Source organism: Ciona robusta, chromosome 3 (assembly GCF_009617815.1).
Source record: "Ciona robusta chromosome 3, ASM961781v2".
Lineage (NCBI taxonomy): Eukaryota > Metazoa > Chordata > Ascidiacea > Phlebobranchia > Cionidae > Ciona > Ciona robusta.
The window spans coordinates 318,582-336,324 of NC_143237.1; the positions used below are offsets into that span (position 1 = coordinate 318,582).

The 17,743-nt window shown below is 36.8% G+C and overlaps 3 protein-coding genes across 5 annotated transcripts in view; all 3 read right to left on the reverse strand.

Moving 5' to 3' along the window:
* LOC149737360 (zonadhesin-like) overlaps positions 1-4,778 on the reverse strand; it is a 53,295-nt gene extending 48,517 nt beyond the window's left edge. The window contains exons 1-6 of the mRNA XM_089873669.1: positions 3,697-4,778; positions 2,915-3,055; positions 2,151-2,363; positions 1,481-1,654; positions 928-1,110; positions 490-681 (exon numbers count right to left, since the gene is read on the reverse strand). Of these exons, the coding sequence (XP_089729795.1) occupies positions 490-681; positions 928-1,110; positions 1,481-1,654; positions 2,151-2,363; positions 2,915-3,055; positions 3,697-3,757 (964 nt within the window). The 5' untranslated portion in view covers positions 3,758-4,778. The remainder of the gene's footprint in view (positions 1-489; positions 682-927; positions 1,111-1,480; positions 1,655-2,150; positions 2,364-2,914; positions 3,056-3,696) is intronic.
* A 558-nt stretch (positions 4,779-5,336) lies between these two features.
* On the reverse strand, positions 5,337-13,987 carry LOC149737365 (alanine aminotransferase 2-like). 2 transcript variants are annotated; one of them, XM_089874880.1, is made up of 12 exons: positions 13,788-13,987; positions 12,766-12,954; positions 11,976-12,065; positions 11,586-11,694; positions 10,901-11,034; positions 10,354-10,467; positions 9,407-9,616; positions 8,515-8,597; positions 7,921-8,083; positions 7,262-7,483; positions 6,364-6,476; positions 5,337-5,767 (listed from the first exon to the last, which is right to left on the reverse strand). In XM_089874880.1, the coding sequence occupies exons 2-12, from the start codon at positions 12,916-12,918 to the stop codon at positions 5,677-5,679; spliced, it is 1,482 nt and encodes a 493-aa protein (XP_089731006.1). In that variant the 5' UTR covers positions 12,919-12,954; positions 13,788-13,987; the 3' UTR covers positions 5,337-5,676. The 2 variants fall into 2 exon arrangements, with proteins under 2 accessions (XP_089731006.1, XP_089731005.1); XM_089874879.1 differs by lacking the exon at positions 13,788-13,987 and having other exon boundaries at positions 12,766-13,040.
* Positions 13,988-14,895: 908 nt separating this feature from the next.
* Positions 14,896-17,647, reverse strand: LOC149737366 (uncharacterized). 2 transcript variants are annotated; one of them, XM_089874887.1, is made up of 5 exons: positions 17,490-17,647; positions 16,949-17,185; positions 16,236-16,418; positions 15,744-15,871; positions 14,896-15,625 (listed from the first exon to the last, which is right to left on the reverse strand). In XM_089874887.1, the coding sequence occupies exons 2-5, from the start codon at positions 17,135-17,137 to the stop codon at positions 15,415-15,417; spliced, it is 711 nt and encodes a 236-aa protein (XP_089731013.1). In that variant the 5' UTR covers positions 17,138-17,185; positions 17,490-17,647; the 3' UTR covers positions 14,896-15,414. The 2 variants fall into 2 exon arrangements, with proteins under 2 accessions (XP_089731013.1, XP_089731014.1); XM_089874888.1 differs by having other exon boundaries at positions 16,251-16,418; positions 17,490-17,643.
* Between the last annotated feature and the right edge of the window lie 96 nt (positions 17,648-17,743).

Sequence of the window (17,743 nt, forward strand, 5' to 3'; positions counted from 1 at the left end):
CCTTGTTCCTGCTTACGAGTTACCACATATGTAACTTATATATTCTTGCCTGGCGGGGCAACAACAGTCGTTATATCACGAGTGTTCTGTTTCATACACTTCGTGCCCACTTTACCACGTATGTAACTTTGTGGGTATATTTAAAAATACCACGTTACCAGGCACCCTATAAAAACACTAAACAACATACATGAGACATAAAAATACTGCTTACACATAAATACATCATGTTTCTATGGTTTTAGCACAATTTGAATACTAATTTTATGTTTTATAAGCTTTCAGTTTAAAAACTTACATGGCCCTGCAATCCTACATTGCTAAGGGGCAATGATTTTAGTTTCTTGGTTCAGCCAGTTATTTACCACGCCATCTACTGCTAAGATTCTTAACATTGTTAAAATGCATTAGAAGTCTATTTATATTTATATTTACTTTAAATTATGTTCAAATAGTTAGTAACGCCGTTTTTTTTTTGTTAGTCCTTACTTCGTGCTCCCGGGATTGTTGGGCATTCTGACGTCTCCACACATCTCCCACTCAATCGTAGCTTCCCAGGAGGGCAAGCGCATCTTTGTGTGCAAGATCTATCCAAACTGCACGGCCTGGTCGGCCGCCCACAAGTAGCGTCACAACTTGTGGTGCATATTGAAAATGCCTCCCCAAGTTCCGCGTTACAAACTGGAAAGAAAACATAAAATTTTAAAATGAAACATTTTATAAAAGTGATAAATTCTTGTATCTGGCAGTGGCATTGATTTAGTGCTCACAAAGTTGGACGATTCTCGTAACAAAAAACAGTTAGGATGAAGTTGTACGAAACGTGTAACAGACAGAAACAGAATATAATTTAAAATTTTGAAAAAAAATACAGCTGATGGCAACAACCGAAACAAAATATATTCAATAAGTTAAAACGTAACTTACTACTTAGAGCCGGACATTCATTCTCGGGAACACAGTTGTCCCCGTTAAGAAATGTTCCTACCGGGCAAGTACATCCTGCCCTGCAATCACGTGTGCAGACTGTTGCCGCTGGATTGTTTCGTTCGCTGCATCGTGTCTTGCATCCACCGGCGCACCTCGAAAAATATTGGTTCCCTGGACAAACTGCGAGAAAATAGAGAAATCGGGTAAAATGTGTACAGTGAAAGTGACACAAAATGAAGGTGAATGAATGTAACTTATTTATCCTCCCATGGCGGGGCAACGACAATCATTATAACACGGGTGTTATGTTTCATACACCTCGTGCCCGTTTATGAGTTCCAGTTTTTAATATTATTTTAATACATAGCTGAAAATTTAAACAACCCATATGCGTATGTGCCACTGGGCCTTTTAGTGTCTTGCCCAAGGTCACAATACGACAATGATGGCAGCGACGAGCCTTGATCTTATCACGTCTTGGCTTGAGGCATGCGCAGTAACCGCGGTATAGCCACTGAACCACGGCGGCACTCGCGTAGCCATGGCTTACGTGTAAGTTCTCTGCACTGGCTTGCTGTCAGACATTGATCTCCATGCACGTAATACCCATCAGCACATTTGCATTTCGATTCACAAATCCTTCGGCACGGTAGAGAACTTACAAGTTCCCGACAAGTGACGTCACATCCGGCGCATGTTGAGTAAGTTTGACTGCCAGGACAATCTGAATAATAATAATGAGGTCAATACTTTAAATAATAAAGAAAAAGAGGGAAAACCATTTACCTATATTTCGACCCATTTGGTAGTAAACAAAGAATATTCAAAGAATTATAAAACCTTGTCCTCGTGACTTTCATAGACCGTTGTTAATTGTTTAAAACACGATCAGGATATTTATATATTTTGTGCTGAAGGTGTCCTATCTTCCCCCACCCCACTATATCTTAGTGCAGAATGTCACGCACTTTTCTTTAATTACATAGTAATTTGTTCAACTGAACTCAATAAGAATTAATTTATACTGTAGTTAGCAACTATGCTTTTTTACACTTCTACTCATGTAGTTTTTTTCATAGCGTGTTTTAACGATTGTCGTTTCGCTGCTAATTCCCTTCTCTTTGTTGTTTTAATTAATTGGATCTTTACTACCATATTCAAAGAAGATAAATAAAAATTGTCGTAGAATGAAAATAAAAAAAAATAAACGGCTAACTTACAATGTACCGAAGGAGACGGCCTATCGGCAAAAGTTGTGGCGTTGCCGGTCACCCTCGCAGCCGCAATAGGGGCGCAACACTTCCTTTGGAACGGCCCGCCACATAAACCATGTACATAACGTCCGTGGCAGTTGTTGGACGTTAACATACAGACTCCACCCCGGTTGGTGCAACGGTTGTCGTTTTGTTGCCATCTTTGTTCGCTTAAAACACCTATGGAACAAAAAACGTGGAGTTTCGTTAAGTGTTTTTATGGCCAGGTAATTAATTTTTATAATGCTTGTTTCATTTTTATCACATTATTGTATATAGTAGGTTGGGGGGAGATGGGACACCTTTAGCACATAATATCCAAATATCCTGATCGTATTCAAACAATTAATAACAGTCTATGGGACTCGTGAGGATACGGTTTTATAATTCTTTGAATATTCATTGTTTACTACCAAATGGGACGAGAAATTAGATTGAACAGGTGTCCCATCTTCCCCACCTTATTATATTCAGTTGTACACACTTCTTATGTGTATAGTTATACACTGTAGTCTTCAGTATCCCATAACAGATTAGTAGGTTGGGGTAAATGGGACATTTTTATTCTCTTTTATCGCCCCATTTGGTGGTAAACAAAAATATTACAGAGTTACACAACAACGATCAGAAAAATACAGAATTATACGGTATATTCCATCTTACCCCATAGTAATAAATTACTATAAATTAACTATGCGTTTCAACGAAACCACTAGAGTAAAATTTCTTACAATTTCCTCCACACGGCAAACAGCATCGCTTTCCATTCCCCCCACATAAATCCCCCCAACCCCAACCAGCCGTGCAAGTTGTTGTCAACCAAGATTTACACGTCCCTCCAACGTTAGTGCATGGTACGCGTCTTTCCCCGACTGTGAAAATCAATGTTTTAGTAAATTCATATGTACCGCGTACAGTGCCTCACATGTAATACATGCACCGTCACGGCCTACTAGAGATATCTCTAGTAGGCCGTGGCACCGTATACAAGTGTTAAGGTAGCTGTACACAGTATCCGGCATGCGAATTCGCTTGCGAGGCAGTATGCAAACCCATTTCTAAATTCCGCATTCGGCAGCGAAATCCGCACAAAACAGACAAAACGGACGAATTCCGGATACTGTGTACAAATGTACAGCCACCTTTACACGAAACACCATAGAATACATATATATAAATAGGTACGCTAATTGGATTGCGTTTATAGCTTAATTTTAGTTTGGTAGCCACGCTCTTATTAGACATTTTCTTCAAGTGTAGTTTTCCCCGTGGCATGTTTAAACGACTGTGGTTTTGAAACTTATTCATTCTCTTCACCGTTTTAATTAACTTGATTTTCGCTATCGTATAAGAAGAGGTATAAATAAATCGTCATGTTAATGCAGACCTTAAAAAGTACTTCAGCACGCTGTTGTTTTACACTAGATTTGCCGTATACACCAAACAATATCACAGAAAAAAGTAATTATCAACAAACGAGACCATACGTGGCCTAAAGTCAACATAGATTCACCTTGGCAGTTTACTTCCTGAAGTAAAGTTATAATAGCAACAGCAAAAAGTTTTCCAATCATCGTATATACGAACAGTTAAGTATAACAGCAGTATACAACTGTGTTCGTTTGTGATATAATATCAACGCTTATAAATACGAACCTTAACCGATTCTTTGAACAGATTTGCCTAAGGCCAAGTCACGCTTGTGCTAAAGGAATGAATTTCGAAAAGTCAAATATCAAAAGACTAGATTTTGCATACAGCATGGTGGGGCAAGGTGGAAATCCTAACCGTGTTTTAAACAGTTAACATCGGTCTATGGGAGTCGTGAGGATATAGTTTTTAAATTCTTTGAATATTCTTTGTTTATTACCAAATGGGACGAGAAAATATAACGAAAATGTGTCCTATCTTCCCCCAACCTACTATATTTACCCAAAAGGCATAAAAGTTTCGCAATGGTACGATATGTTTTCTATTTGCATAAATAGAGTTATAGAAACAATGTGGTTTGACAGCAGGGTAACTGCCACATGCCCACATACACTTACGAGCGGGTCTAAATTTAACTTTTTGATTGATAATTTGGCAAATACATATGAACTCGATCAGCGGATACTCCGTATTCTATGCGGGTGACAAATCTTTCAAGGACTTGGAATAAAGGATTAATTTAAATCAGCGGTAGTACCAACGTAACAAAAAAAACATGTTTTTTGGCGCTAGAAGAAGTACGTAGGTAGCAAATATAACCAGCTGATCAGGTTTGTGACGATTGCGGAACATGATACTTGGCGTTCGTGATAGAACGGTATAATGTGGTGTTAGGCTGCAACAAAGTGGGCAGCAAAATCAGACTACAGCTGAGTTAAACAAGTTGACAGTAACCGATAACAGTCGAAGAAGTATATTTTTATTGAAAAATAAATTTTCTCCAAACTAAAAATTCAACGTTGAATGAAACTAACCCAACAAGTTGCCGAGTTTCAATTGCTCGCCCTTAACACGCTGCGCGTTTAAAACACATATCTTCCCAACCATATTATCAACCAGAATTGCAATATTTAGCATTAAACATTACATTTAAGTTGGTGATATTTTTTATTTAACCGGTAGATCAACTTTGAAGGTTAAATGAGTTTGTTTATTACTCGTTCCGCCTCAAATTATCTCGACGATGTCCGTTGTAACCTACTGATTGTAGCTGTCTAGACGCCAAACCTCAAAAACAATATCTTGCAAAGCTAAGCTTGCGGCAATCACACTCACGCGAATTAACGTGATGTGCTTGAATATATTCAAACCAAAGCGCCATCCACCAAATAATAAAACATTCAAGGAAAATGCATTGAATGGATGAATGTAACTTATTTATCCTCGCATGGCGGGGCAACGACAGTCGTTATAACACGGGTTTTCTGTTTTATACACCTCGTGCCTGCTTATAAGTTACCACGTATGTAACTTATTTATCCTCGCATGGCAGGGCAACGACAGTCGTTATATGCCACGGGTGTTCTGTTACATACACCTCGTGCCCGTTTGGAAGTTACCACGTATGTAACTTTGATGGGTATTTATAGGGGGAATTGGAACAATTACCATTAAAAATCAGCACAAGGACATACACGCCTACAATGGTAGCACAGGAGAGCCTTGAACCCGTCACCTTTGCGTAAATTTAATAAGTTGCAGTGTTGAGATTTCATTTCGCAGTGTAGCTTAAAGTAAACTAATATAGAGGAAATATCTAAAAGGTAAATTAGATAGATTTGATTGCCAACAAAGAAGCTAAAAGTTAAGAATGAATGAAAATGTGAAAGCTAACACAAATAATTCGTCTAAAATTATTAGGCAAAATGTAATGTTTGTTTAAATAAATACAGAAGTGAATTACATGTTAGACTGCAATAACGTCAAGTACGTATCTAGACCAAAATTTCTGTGAAACAAACTGAAGTTATTTAGATATGTTGATAAACCCAATATTGTTGCATCAGGTGTATTGATCGGTGAATCGCTTGTGGAAATCACGGAAGAGGACAAAGAGAGATTTCATTTTTTCGGTCGGTGGAAGAATAGTCATTCTGTCAAAATAATAAAAATATACAACATATATACCATCAAATAAATACAATATATACAACATACACTGTAGGGTAAGATGGTTACGCTAGCACATAATACCCAATATACTAGATATAGACAACCCAGTGGTCACTAATCCATTATTTATGGGTTGGCAAAGAAGCAGCCGTGCATATATAAAAATTCTTTGTTTACTATTAAAATGGGACGAAAAATAAGAATGAAAACATGTCCCATCTTACCCCACCCTTAAACACCAGGTACACTATCATTTAATTACACGACCAAAGATCATACAAAAAACAATGATAATAATTAACAGAAAAATAAAAATCGTTAAAACATGCCTAAACTACAGAAATAAGAAACGCAACTTATTAATCCTCGCATGGTGGGCAACGTTAGTCTTTCGTTTTATATAAACACCTGTTCTTAGTATTCAGACCACAGTAGCTAAAATTAGAAACCAAGTACTGATTCATTCCAGCAAAGATATAATTTATCAAGCATTCAAACCATTTGATCAGTTTTGCAAATAATTGCCATTAATTTTCCAACCGGAACATGGGCAGTGATAGTTAACAAGCAGTTTCACCTGAAATGATAAGTTCCAGGTCTTTGACCGAACCCACTTCCAGGAACAACACAAATGCCCGTCTCTTCCAGCAATTGATGGGCGTAGAAATCGTCAGGGGTTTGTCCTTTCGCCTGGTTGGGTGCAAACATATTGAGAAGCGACGGGAAATTGACACAATAATTAAAGTCAAAAGTATTTTTTATTATAAAGCATGTATTTTCTGGTCAGTTTTAACATGAACATGACAACCCATATGCAAGATACGATTTTCATCTCAAACATTACTGAAAATAGTTTTGTTTTTAACTTGAAACATTTGAGATGAAGATCATATCATACCTATGAATGGGTGCAAACATATTAAGTTGATAAGTGAAGGGGAATTGATACAAATATAATCAATGTGTTTGCGACTTAGCTGCACTAAACACAGCATATAACATATATGTATGATACGATTTTAACTTTTTTACTAGTATATACATATATGTATGATACGATTTTAACTTTTTTACTAGTATATACATATATGTATGATACGATTTTAACTAGTATATACAGTGGTAGCAGACACGACTTGGTTTATACATTCATATAAGATCCATACATCTTCCCGTATTTATTTAATATATAATAGGGTGGGGGAAGTTGGGACACTTTTTCGTTTAGTTTTCTCTTTCCATTTGGTAGTAAACAAAGAACAATCAATGAATTATAAAATCTTATCCTCACAACTCCCATAGACCGTTGTTGATTGTTTAAAACTTGATCAGGTTATTTGGATATTATGTGTTATAGGTGTCCCATTTTCCCCCATCCCACTATATTGGTTATTCATGGCATATTCAGTATATATATAATACATGCATACTAGATTGTTACGAGATGATTTACACCAAACACCACAACCCTCTACCTTTGCAGCTTCTATTGCTTTATCAGGAATTGTAATCCTTGGGAAGGAATACATGGCTCCCTGTACAGTGTTACATGAGACACCAGGTATGGAGTTGAACATATTAGCCGTTAGCTTCGCCTTTTCAGCTAATGTTCCCAATACATTGTTTTTCTCCTTGGTGAATTGTTCATAAGATGGTTCACCAGGTTTAGGTGGGTTGACCACGATGTCCAGGGCAGCCTGTTATTGATATTGATAAAGCGAGTGAATTTATCCAACACTGTTGTAATACAATGGCAATCAACACACGCGTTCATAGAATATATATTGTTGCTGAAAGGTATATTACACTTGTTTTGTGAATCAGCGCTTTTAGTTGTCGAAACATGAATAAATGCCTGAGCTGGTTAAGAAAACAAGTTTAAACATTGCCTTGCATTTCTAACTGTTTATTGCTCTGGCAGCATTATGTTATGTTAGCAGTCATGAAGTGCGTGAAACAGAACACCCGTGTTATATCGACTGTTAATGTCCCGCCACGCAAGGGTAAATAAGTTACATACGTGGTAACTCGTAAGTGAACACAAGGTGTATGAAACAGAATACCCGTGTTATAACGACTGTTGTTGCCCCGCCATGCGAGGATAAATCAGTTGTAATCATTCATTCCATCTCACCTGGCCGGTAACTGGTGGACAAAGTCTACACGAAACAAGTTTACGAAGTTGTTCTTTAACTTTTGGGTCAAGGTTCACGGTCTCCATGTAACCACCACGGAAACCACATTCCCCCATGTAACCTTTGGATATCGAGTGGAAGGATGCAAGCTCAACGGAGGTGCTGGGGTGAAAGAGGTTGAACAACTTGACAGTAACCGATAACAGTCGAAGAAGTATATTTTTATTGGAAGAAAAGTCTTATTTACGCCTTAAATTCAATGTTGAATAAAAACATTATGTTATACAATTTGTTATGCAGGTGGTGTGGAAAGTTGGTTTACTACTGTATGTGTTAATGAATGAATATTTATCCTCGCATGGTGGGGCAACAACAGTCGTTATAACACTAGTGTTCTGTTTCATACACCTCGTGCCCGCTTACAAGTTACCACGTATGTAACTTATTTATCCTCGCATGGCGGGCAACGAGAGTCGTTATAACACAGGTATTCTGTTTCATACACCTCATGCTCACTTACAAATTACCACATATGTAACTTTTTGTGTGATTGTTTTTGTGGATTTCATAGTGTATAACTGACAAATACTTACTTGTATTCTGGTCCAAGATCATGCAGAACTTTCTTGAACGAATGGAAAGCGCATCCCTCCGCATATACGTTGTCTTGGTACACCTGTGGAATAATAAGTTGGGTATTAGAATCACAACAACTATAATAAAACAGTTTGGTGCGATGGCTCAGTGGTTGGGCGCTTGCATTGTAACCGAAGAATGCTGGATAGTGTGGATACTAATAGAGTGACAGGCGTATATTTCCGTAGGCAAAAAACTTGACGAACTTTGCTTCACTCCAGTGGTTCCTAATTTGTTTGTAGCACCTTGGGTGTTGGGTAACTTTGGCATAAATATTAGGTCCTATGCCACGCTGTACCACACCACCCACAAACATTTCAAGATAATAAAGATCAAATGTTTGGTGAGTGAGACCAACATGTAATAACATGTTTGTACCAAGCACACAAGAGGTCAATGCCTCAGTAAACACAACTTTCAACTCAGCAGTTTCATACAAGTGAAAATGCAAGGCAGGGAACGCTGTTGCATGTTATAAGACAAATATTTGGGTAAGCTCTTTACATTATCCCAACTACATCGCTCATAGGAAAAGCTATTGTAGGAACTAAATATTATTATAAAACCCAACTTTAGCTTTGGCCAACATACATAGGTGTCAGGTTATTTTGAGTTTTAACAAAAGCTGGGGTGACATTGTTAAAATACAGTTACACTCATAGTTGTCAAACATAGGGAACCTCATTGATTAATGTGGTGAATGCATATACTTTGGCTCTGCTTGTTTGTATAGACACCTTACAGCAGGGTAAAATCAGTTTCATTAAAACATGTGATGTTCCATATTTCAAAAGTTGGCACCAGTAACATAACACGTATGAACACCAACAATACATATCAACCAATCACCTCATCTGCCATCAAGAAAAGGTTGTTTTTCTTGGCAAACTTAATGATCTCTTCCACATTCTGCCGACTAAGGACTTGCCCGGTTGGATTTCCAGGATTAATGACGCACAACACTCGTGGCTGACACGCCCCTTTTCCCTCGTCCAACGCCCTCTGTAACTCCGCAGTATCAAGCGACCAATTGTTGTCCTCATCGAGGTAATACGGCACCTGCGGTATGGAGTATTTATAGATAAGGTCACGAACTCTAAATAGTGAATATTATTGTCGGCATATATTTGATCTTACATTCAAACAATAAAAAAAGCAACATTTCAAACATAAAACTTTTCAAACATAAATCATCTGTTCAGTTTCAATATAAATAATGCAATGGAGACAATTGTGTCATATATATGGACTGTATTTATATTAAAACTTCTCCATTAATATGACTAAGGTATCTCTATAAGGGAACTATATGATCTTTAATGTATGGGTAATGTTAACATAAAGAGGTTCTCAGTTACCATCACAATAGATAAATATCAAGTTACATTACAGCTGTGTTTTGGTGGGTTGTTTCAATTGTTAACAAAGTATTGCATCAGTTGAACAATTTGTAATAAGACTTCCGGGTGTTGGGCAGTGCCTACTCAACAAGGTCTTATGGCGTGCCTTGCTCTTAAACCTCACCCATATGGAATAAAAGTATCTTATATGCGTACCATTATGACACCATACACAACAAAAATTAATGCCACTAAATAAATATAAAGTGTTTATTTTTTGAGTTACGTAAAAAAAAACAAATGTAAATAACTTAATAATAAAGTAGTTAGATACCAACAACATAAAATAAGAGCTAGGAAAAACAAAAATCACCACTGTTTCTTTCCTTTCACATTTAAGAATGAAAATGTTTTTAATCTAATAATAATGTAGCTGTACAACAACATGCGGCTCACCATAGTAGAATTAAGTTCAGCTAAAGTGGCCGAATATAACGGATATTGAGGGATTGGAATCATTGCGCCCGTTCGGTTCTTTCCTTCACCAGATACAAGTAGCTTTAACATTGCCTGAAACGTATGTACACTTGTATAGTATGAATAAATATGTAACTTGTTTATCATCGCATGGCGAGGAAATGACAGACGTTGAACATGCGTGTTCTGTTACACACAACTCATGCTGCTTGCAAGTTATCACGTATCTAACTTTGTGAATGATTACAATGAAGACCTCGCCAAACAAATGGCTGATGAATGATGATATATCAGTTTTTATCATGATCTTCAAAAATGTTTCTGTTCCATAAGATCAGTTTTGAAAAATATAACATCCGTTAGCAAAAATAAAAGAAAACATTTTGACTTTAATGGTTTCTTATATCTATATGTATTGTATAGGAATTTAGCTTGGTTTACAATTTATAGTAGTGGAAACCATTGGCCACATAGTTGTATGATTATAATTTGGATTAAACTTAAACACAATATATATCAAACTCACCACCACCCCATCGCTTGCACCAGTACATAGGAAGATATCATTGGGGTCGGCCTTCAACCCTCCATCTCTGTGCTCAATGTAGTTGGCCACGTCGTTCCTTATCAGTTCGACACCTTGGCTTGCAGAGTAAGCCCCTGTGTGTACAAGGTAATTATAAGAGTAGTATTATATCACATGTATAGTTGACTTATAGTTAATTTGTAAGTTGCAACACTCGCACCCAATATTACACAGGAAAAAGTCACTGCAAGGTTACAATAGCTTTTTAAAGTAAATCGCTTGTGGTAAAAATGTCCTTTAGGTTTAGGACCTTTACCTTAAAAAAATATGAATTAACCATGCAGTAACATTTCCCTGAGTAAAAAGGTGTAAGTATTACAAAACAGTTGTAAGGCATGTGTTACAAGTTACCTAAAAGTTAACAATGAGAGGTGGTTGACATGAACATAGGCACCACCATGGGGTGGCAGGGGTGGGCAAGTCAACCCTGGAATCTCTGCACTGCATTAAACAGTAAACATTAATGATTAATCAGAGAGGAAATTGTTTTTAATTTTAATGTGCTGTGACCTGTAAGGCTGTGACCCCGTGACCCTATGTTTTCAAGTTATAGTCAATGCACAGGTGTGCTACATAGATTTAAGGAAATCGGCGTGGCTGTGTCAGACAAAATATTAACACCCACCAATGGATCCCCCTCCACATCCACCAAGGATTCTCCGGGCTCGTTGTTTTGCATCATCAGGAAACTCGGTTGATTTTAAAAGTTCCGGGTAAACGCACAATGCTACAACCTGCCAATGGCAACAGTGTATGTGAGTTACATTATATTTATATAATAGGAAGCAAACATTACAAGAACAGGATAGTTGGACACACAATCTTATAAAATCCATCTTATTGGTTTTACTATTTACAGATTATTGTAGAAAATTCCAGGGTAGGTCTTTCAACTTGAGTTTGGCGCTTAAACAAACAAAAATTTAGTTGAACAAAATCTTAAAAATTTAAAACTGCTGCTGTTTGTAAACAAACATTTGCCCCTCAAGTGTTTTAAAAGCAATGAATTATTTACCTGTCGTAAAAAAGTGATGGGTGCTTGTCCCATGGCGTGTGCATCTCCAATATTGGCTGAGATTACTTCAGTGAAAGGTTTCTTTACTCCCTGACAAATTAACCACATCAATAATTTAGACAAGTTAAGTATGTTGCTTCACTGAGCTAAGTAAGGACAGTCTTGTGAAGTCACGCATACTATACCGTAAGGAAAAACTACATTGCAAAATATATAATGTTGTTGAAAAACTTAAACAGTACATCTGCAGATTAGTTAAATTTAAACATCAAAAATTTAAAATAAAAATGGGATTTTTATCTTTGGGCAAACATTGTAAAAATAATAAAAACTGGAAAAAAGTTTTTGTCACTTAGTTTATAAATCAGATTGTAGTTAGAAATGGTTTATTATGATAGCATTGTTGGCAACACATAGGCACCTAACATGGATAAGAAGTATGCAGTGTATGCATGTATATCTGAAAAAAACAGGCTACCAATGGCTATGAGTGCCCAGTATAAATGCATAAACAACACAGGTGAAGTAACATTATGGATTAAACAAGAAAAATAGGCTATATGATATAAAAGTGCAATGATCAGCATATTGCGCAGACATTGGTAATGTGACAACTAGCAAATAAGAAATACTGTGACACATATAAAAATGTATCTCATATGTGACATATTGCGCAATTAGACAACAATTATAATTGCCAATATACCTGAAAATAAAATTCAAACTTTAGAAAGCTAAAATGAAAGAGATTTATATCTTTCAAAAACATTGTATGTGACTGCCAATATACCTGTTCCAATTCTTTTCTAATCGCACCAGCCCGTACCACTATGGGCCCACGTACGGCGTATTCCACTTTCTTAATGTTTGAATTCATTGTCTCCAATGTGAGAACTTTTTGTGACACCCCTCCATTTGAAACTTTGTGGTTTGGAATCGCCATGAGGAAACCAATAGCTCGAGTCCGGGATAAACAGGGCTGAAACAATGTTGCCGCCATTTTCAGAAATTTAACAACAATACTGTTTGTTATAAACACTCTGCTAATATGTTTATATTAAAAGTTGAATAATGTTAACTAACAGTTGTATAATATTACTTGTGTAACAAAATCTAGGCATGGCATGCATTTTTATTTATCTCTTAGAATACACTAGCGAAAATCTTATTAATTAAAACAACGAAGAGAATTAGCGAAAAAACGACAGTCGTTATCAACATGCTATGAGTAAAATTACTTTACAAACGTTTTAAACAAAGCCGTGGCTGCAAACCCTCAATATATTTTATGCGACCCGCAAACATATAATATTATTTGCGTTAAAAATTGTAGCGCAAAAATGTCAACATAAAAACACACCGTTCTTCTGCCTACTAACTGAAAAGTATTAATAACAAATGCAACCGTTCCGGGAAGTCCCTTAATGTTTCCTAGAATTTATAAAAAAAACTTTATACGAAAAATATTCAAACTAACGAACGAAAGTTGCTACCGTACTCTTACCAGACCAAATTAGCAAATATTTTCTACAATTTACACAGCGTACTTTCCCTGGAATAAAGAGCGCGGACAGTTTACGTTCTGTGGCAAAGAGAATGCGGGAACACTAACCACGTTGTGAGGTATACGAATTTTCTCGGTTGAGAAAAAATCAAAACTATTTTGTAAACGTGTGCAGTTTAATAGGTTTGAACTATGTTTGAGCCAAAACCATTGACCGAATTCAACTATTAATGCAGCATGACAAGGCAATACAAGTTGATATTTCCTAACTTTAATTATTACAACCAAAGTAAAACTAAGAAACTTACCAAATTGTAATCGATGAAAAGGAGTTCGAAACTTAAGTGCTTCCTCTACAACAGTAACACTATATACTGAATACGAGCTACGCATACAGAACAACATATGAGACAAATAAATAATTAATAACACGCCATAAAGTTTGCCTTCAATAAAACCAACTTCCCTCAGATTCAGGACAAAGTTCGCGCTGGTTGATTTGTCCATACAAACATAATACAAAGGCAAGTGAGTGGTTTAAGCTTTCTTTCATTCTCTCAGCGCACTCTCTACGTCAGCGTGGCTCGCCTACGCCAAGGACTTGGTGATATTTCCAGAGCGAAAGCCGCAACACGATAACATGGGCTGATAATTATGGGGGAATCTCGCAACTATAAAATACTTCACACGATTATTAGGCCAGCGCAAAAATGTTTTACTCTAGCTATGTTTGACAGCATGACGCCGGAAGCGGACAGAATGCTGATTCTATTTCAGCCATGGGTGCAACAACGGTTGATATTACTCATTGTATGCTATACATCTCCCATGAGCCTCTATTTAAATGATGTCCCAATAGCATATTCTCGTATAACTGTCTCTTAAACTAAATGCGACTTGTATAATACTACATGTGTATAAAACTACACGGGACTTGTATAATACGTCTTGCGTTGCAAATATCATTATTTTTTTCTTTCTCCGTATTATAATTACACTGGCCGTACCGACAAACCAAATTCCTGCAATTCGTATTCTATTTAACGGTTCTTATATCAACAGACTATTCTATGCTATTTTAATACGCGTTTGAACACTTGCCCACAGTTACTGAAACATAATATGGGATTTGCACTGACGCATATAAATTCCGATTAAAACAGATTTGCCTACGTAAGTTTCTCCATTTCCGATTGGTCAGATGAAATATGACGTCAAGTGGGCGTTGGGTGGGTGCGGCCGTTGTTATTGTTGGTCAGAATACATGGATTCAATGACGACGAGTGTCCTTGTAATGTCTACATTCAATATGAGTGACTATACCTGATGAAATGATGTGGTTATATGAATCTGGTTCTTATTTAAACTTCTGTTCTGTTGAAAATAAAACAGAATAAAAACGGAAGTCAAAAATAAAGACAAAAAATGTATTTTAAAAATAAGGACACCAATATTTTCTAAAATGCAGACCTTGAAAAAATAATTGAAAATGGGATGGTATTAAAGCTCTTAATAAAAATACTCGTATACCAGTATGTTTTAAACTTAATGCAGATCCGGTTTAACAACAGTTTAATCGTGATAACCAACATTAACGGTAACTCTACACAAGCGCATACGATGTGTATCATACCAGCTGCCTCGAGGCTTCAATTACTGTGGTTTAGATGAACTAAAATACATCTCCAATGTATGTGGTTGCTTTCTGGCGATGATACGAAGCGATGTTGGTTGAATGTTGCGCGTTGGCGACATCGTGCGGGTAAAACAAATTAGCATTCAACAATTTAATTAAATAACAGAAATCAAAAGTATGAAAATAAATCAACAAAGTGCACAGTAGCTAAAACAAAGATTATGGTAATTTTCAGACGGTAATATTACTAGCACGCAGCAGTGTGTCCAATCATTGCGCTCAGGTCAGCACAGAATTAACTAAATACTTTTCACTAAAAGTTTAACAGATTGATGTGGTGACGGTACATGTTTAAATATATAAGTTCCAGATAACGGGTCGAAGTAACCCGAGTATTTGATTTCATTCTCGGTCGTGTAACCGAGCTTAGATGCAATCCGTTGTGTGTACAGTGACGTCGATTCGCTTACAATAAAGTCGCATCCCAAATCTTTCGCGACCAATTCAATCCTAACAACAGGATAAACAAAATTACATTGGAAACAAGATGTCATCATGGAAAAGCAATATGCAAATATATATAGTAGATTGGGGAAAGGTGGGATACCTTTTTTATTCTATTACTCACCGTTTTCTTAACCCAGACATAATACCCATGCGTCCATAACTCGGCTTCACTGTTGAAATGGAGACTCTCAAATACAACTTCGATCCGATTATTTTGCCTAGGTCCTCATTCAATGTTGACAATAGTTTCTGTGCAAAAGGAGAGTGCTTGTGAATAATCACGTTATCTGCTAACCACTAACTCATATAACCCCTAGGTCCTAACTACCAACCTCTAACACTTCCCAGTGCCAAATAGACAGTTGTACAGTATAGAGTGGGGGAAGACGGGACATCTTTTGCCTCTATTTTTTCGCCCCATTTAGTAGTAAATAAAAAACATTCAAGGAATTATAAAACCATACGCCCATGACTCCCATTGATCGTTGTTAATTGTTTAAAACACGATCAGGATATTTAGATATTATGTGCTAAAGGTGTCCCATCTTCTCCCACCCTACTATATAATTATTTTTACTTGTCTCGTACATGTATTTTAAATTACAAAGCTGACATTTAAACAACCCACTCCGGGAATCAGCGTACAACCCTTTTCCTTAAACTCCTCTTTCCATTCAGCTTCGTCCATGCTTTTATTGTCGTCGTTAAGTTGGAGAACATGACACAGAATAACTCCAACGCTTTCCCCGGTCTGGATATTGTAAGCCAACAATGACGCGTTGTTTGTGACGCATTGCTGCAAATACGAGATGGAAATTAAAGCTAAACAATAGCATTTTATTGAGCACGTACAGTTTCTTTTGGACCGTATTCAGTCAAACATAAAAGCCAGAACTAAAGGCTAAAATTTTTGCTTACATCAAGACGATGTTTGTTTTGTATAAGGGCGTTAAGTTAAAAAAATGTAAGTAAGCTAATAATAATCACACGATTAAAGGCCCGTTTGTGATACAATCGTTCGTTTCTGTGTTTTTATATGTTGAGTGGCAAGCGGTAGAGTCACACACCGAAAATCGTACACTGCAGCATATACGTATTAACTGCTAAATATTTCCACAATCGGTACCATACCAACCATCCTGTTCTAGTTCATGTTGGAAATCATTAATGGTTAATGCCAGCGCTTCGGGGACTCAGTTTAATATAAGGATCGCTTTAAAATATGTAACGATTGTTATATCAGCAATAAACTTGCGTTGGCCAAAAGCGTATACAATGATACCTTTATTGACATGAGTTGAAAGTTACGACCATGTACAACAATACCTTTGTATATTCGACGAGAAATTCTTCCATTGATTCCATTGAGTAAACCTTTCCAATTGCTAGACTTATAATATCGTTAGGAACAAAATATTTAGTGACCATTTCTTCCACGTCGTCTTTATCAGCGGCAACCAACTTCCTGCAACCGATCCTGCCATCTATTAACGGGAGGTTGATCGCTTCTTCCATGACAAACTCTATCTTTGATGTTTACACGTACTTCAACACTTATATGTTCTGCGTCGCAACATATAGTTACATACCCATGAAAAAAGAAAAACACTTTATATATATTCAGCAGTGATTATACATATATTAGGTTGGGGTAAGATGGGACACCTTTTCATTCTATTTTCTCGTCCCATTTGGTAGTAAACAAAGAACATTCAATGAACTATAAAACAATATCCTCACGACTCCCAATGACCGTTGTTAATTGTTTAAAACACGATTAGAATATTTGGATATTATGTGCTAAAGGTGTCCCATTCCCCCACACTACTATAGATATGCAGCGTTAAACCTAACAGGCAGGACTTACTTCGTACACTAACATCAAATGCAGTCGGAATCATTTAACTTTTCCTCAGCAGTACTTGAAACTTTGTTTCACGTATTCTTGCCTGTGTATACCAACTGTCCCTACTGACTTTGGTATATATATTATGGTTGTCTTCGTTACCGGGTTTGAAAAGACGAATTAAAAATCAACTAACCATTTGCGCCACACTATAAAGTAACGATTATAGTCTTCAAACATTATCAGCTGCTGTATGATCTGATATAATCTACACC

Bases quoted from the DNA above. Each gene is read 5' to 3' on its own strand.
- LOC149737365 (XM_089874879.1), bottom strand. From the start codon at position 12,975: ATGGCGGCAACATTGTTTCAGCCCTGTTTATCCCGGACTCGAGCTATT. The intron at 7,484-7,920 runs GTGAGATGGAAT...TATCAATAACAG, and splicing joins GTCCACCAGTTACCGGCCAG to GCTGCCCTGGACATCGTGGT. The intron at 6,477-7,261 runs GTAGAGGGTTGT...GCACCCAACCAG, and splicing joins AAGCAATAGAAGCTGCAAAG to GCGAAAGGACAAACCCCTGA.
- LOC149737366 (XM_089874887.1), bottom strand. From the start codon at position 17,137: ATGGAAGAAGCGATCAACCTCCCGTTAATAGATGGCAGGATCGGTTGC. The intron at 16,419-16,948 runs GTATTGTTGTAC...TCGTATTTGCAG, and splicing joins TTCTCGTCGAATATACAAAG to CAATGCGTCACAAACAACGC. The intron at 15,626-15,743 runs GTGAGTAATAGA...TCCTGTTGTTAG, and splicing joins ATGTCTGGGTTAAGAAAACG to GATTGAATTGGTCGCGAAAG.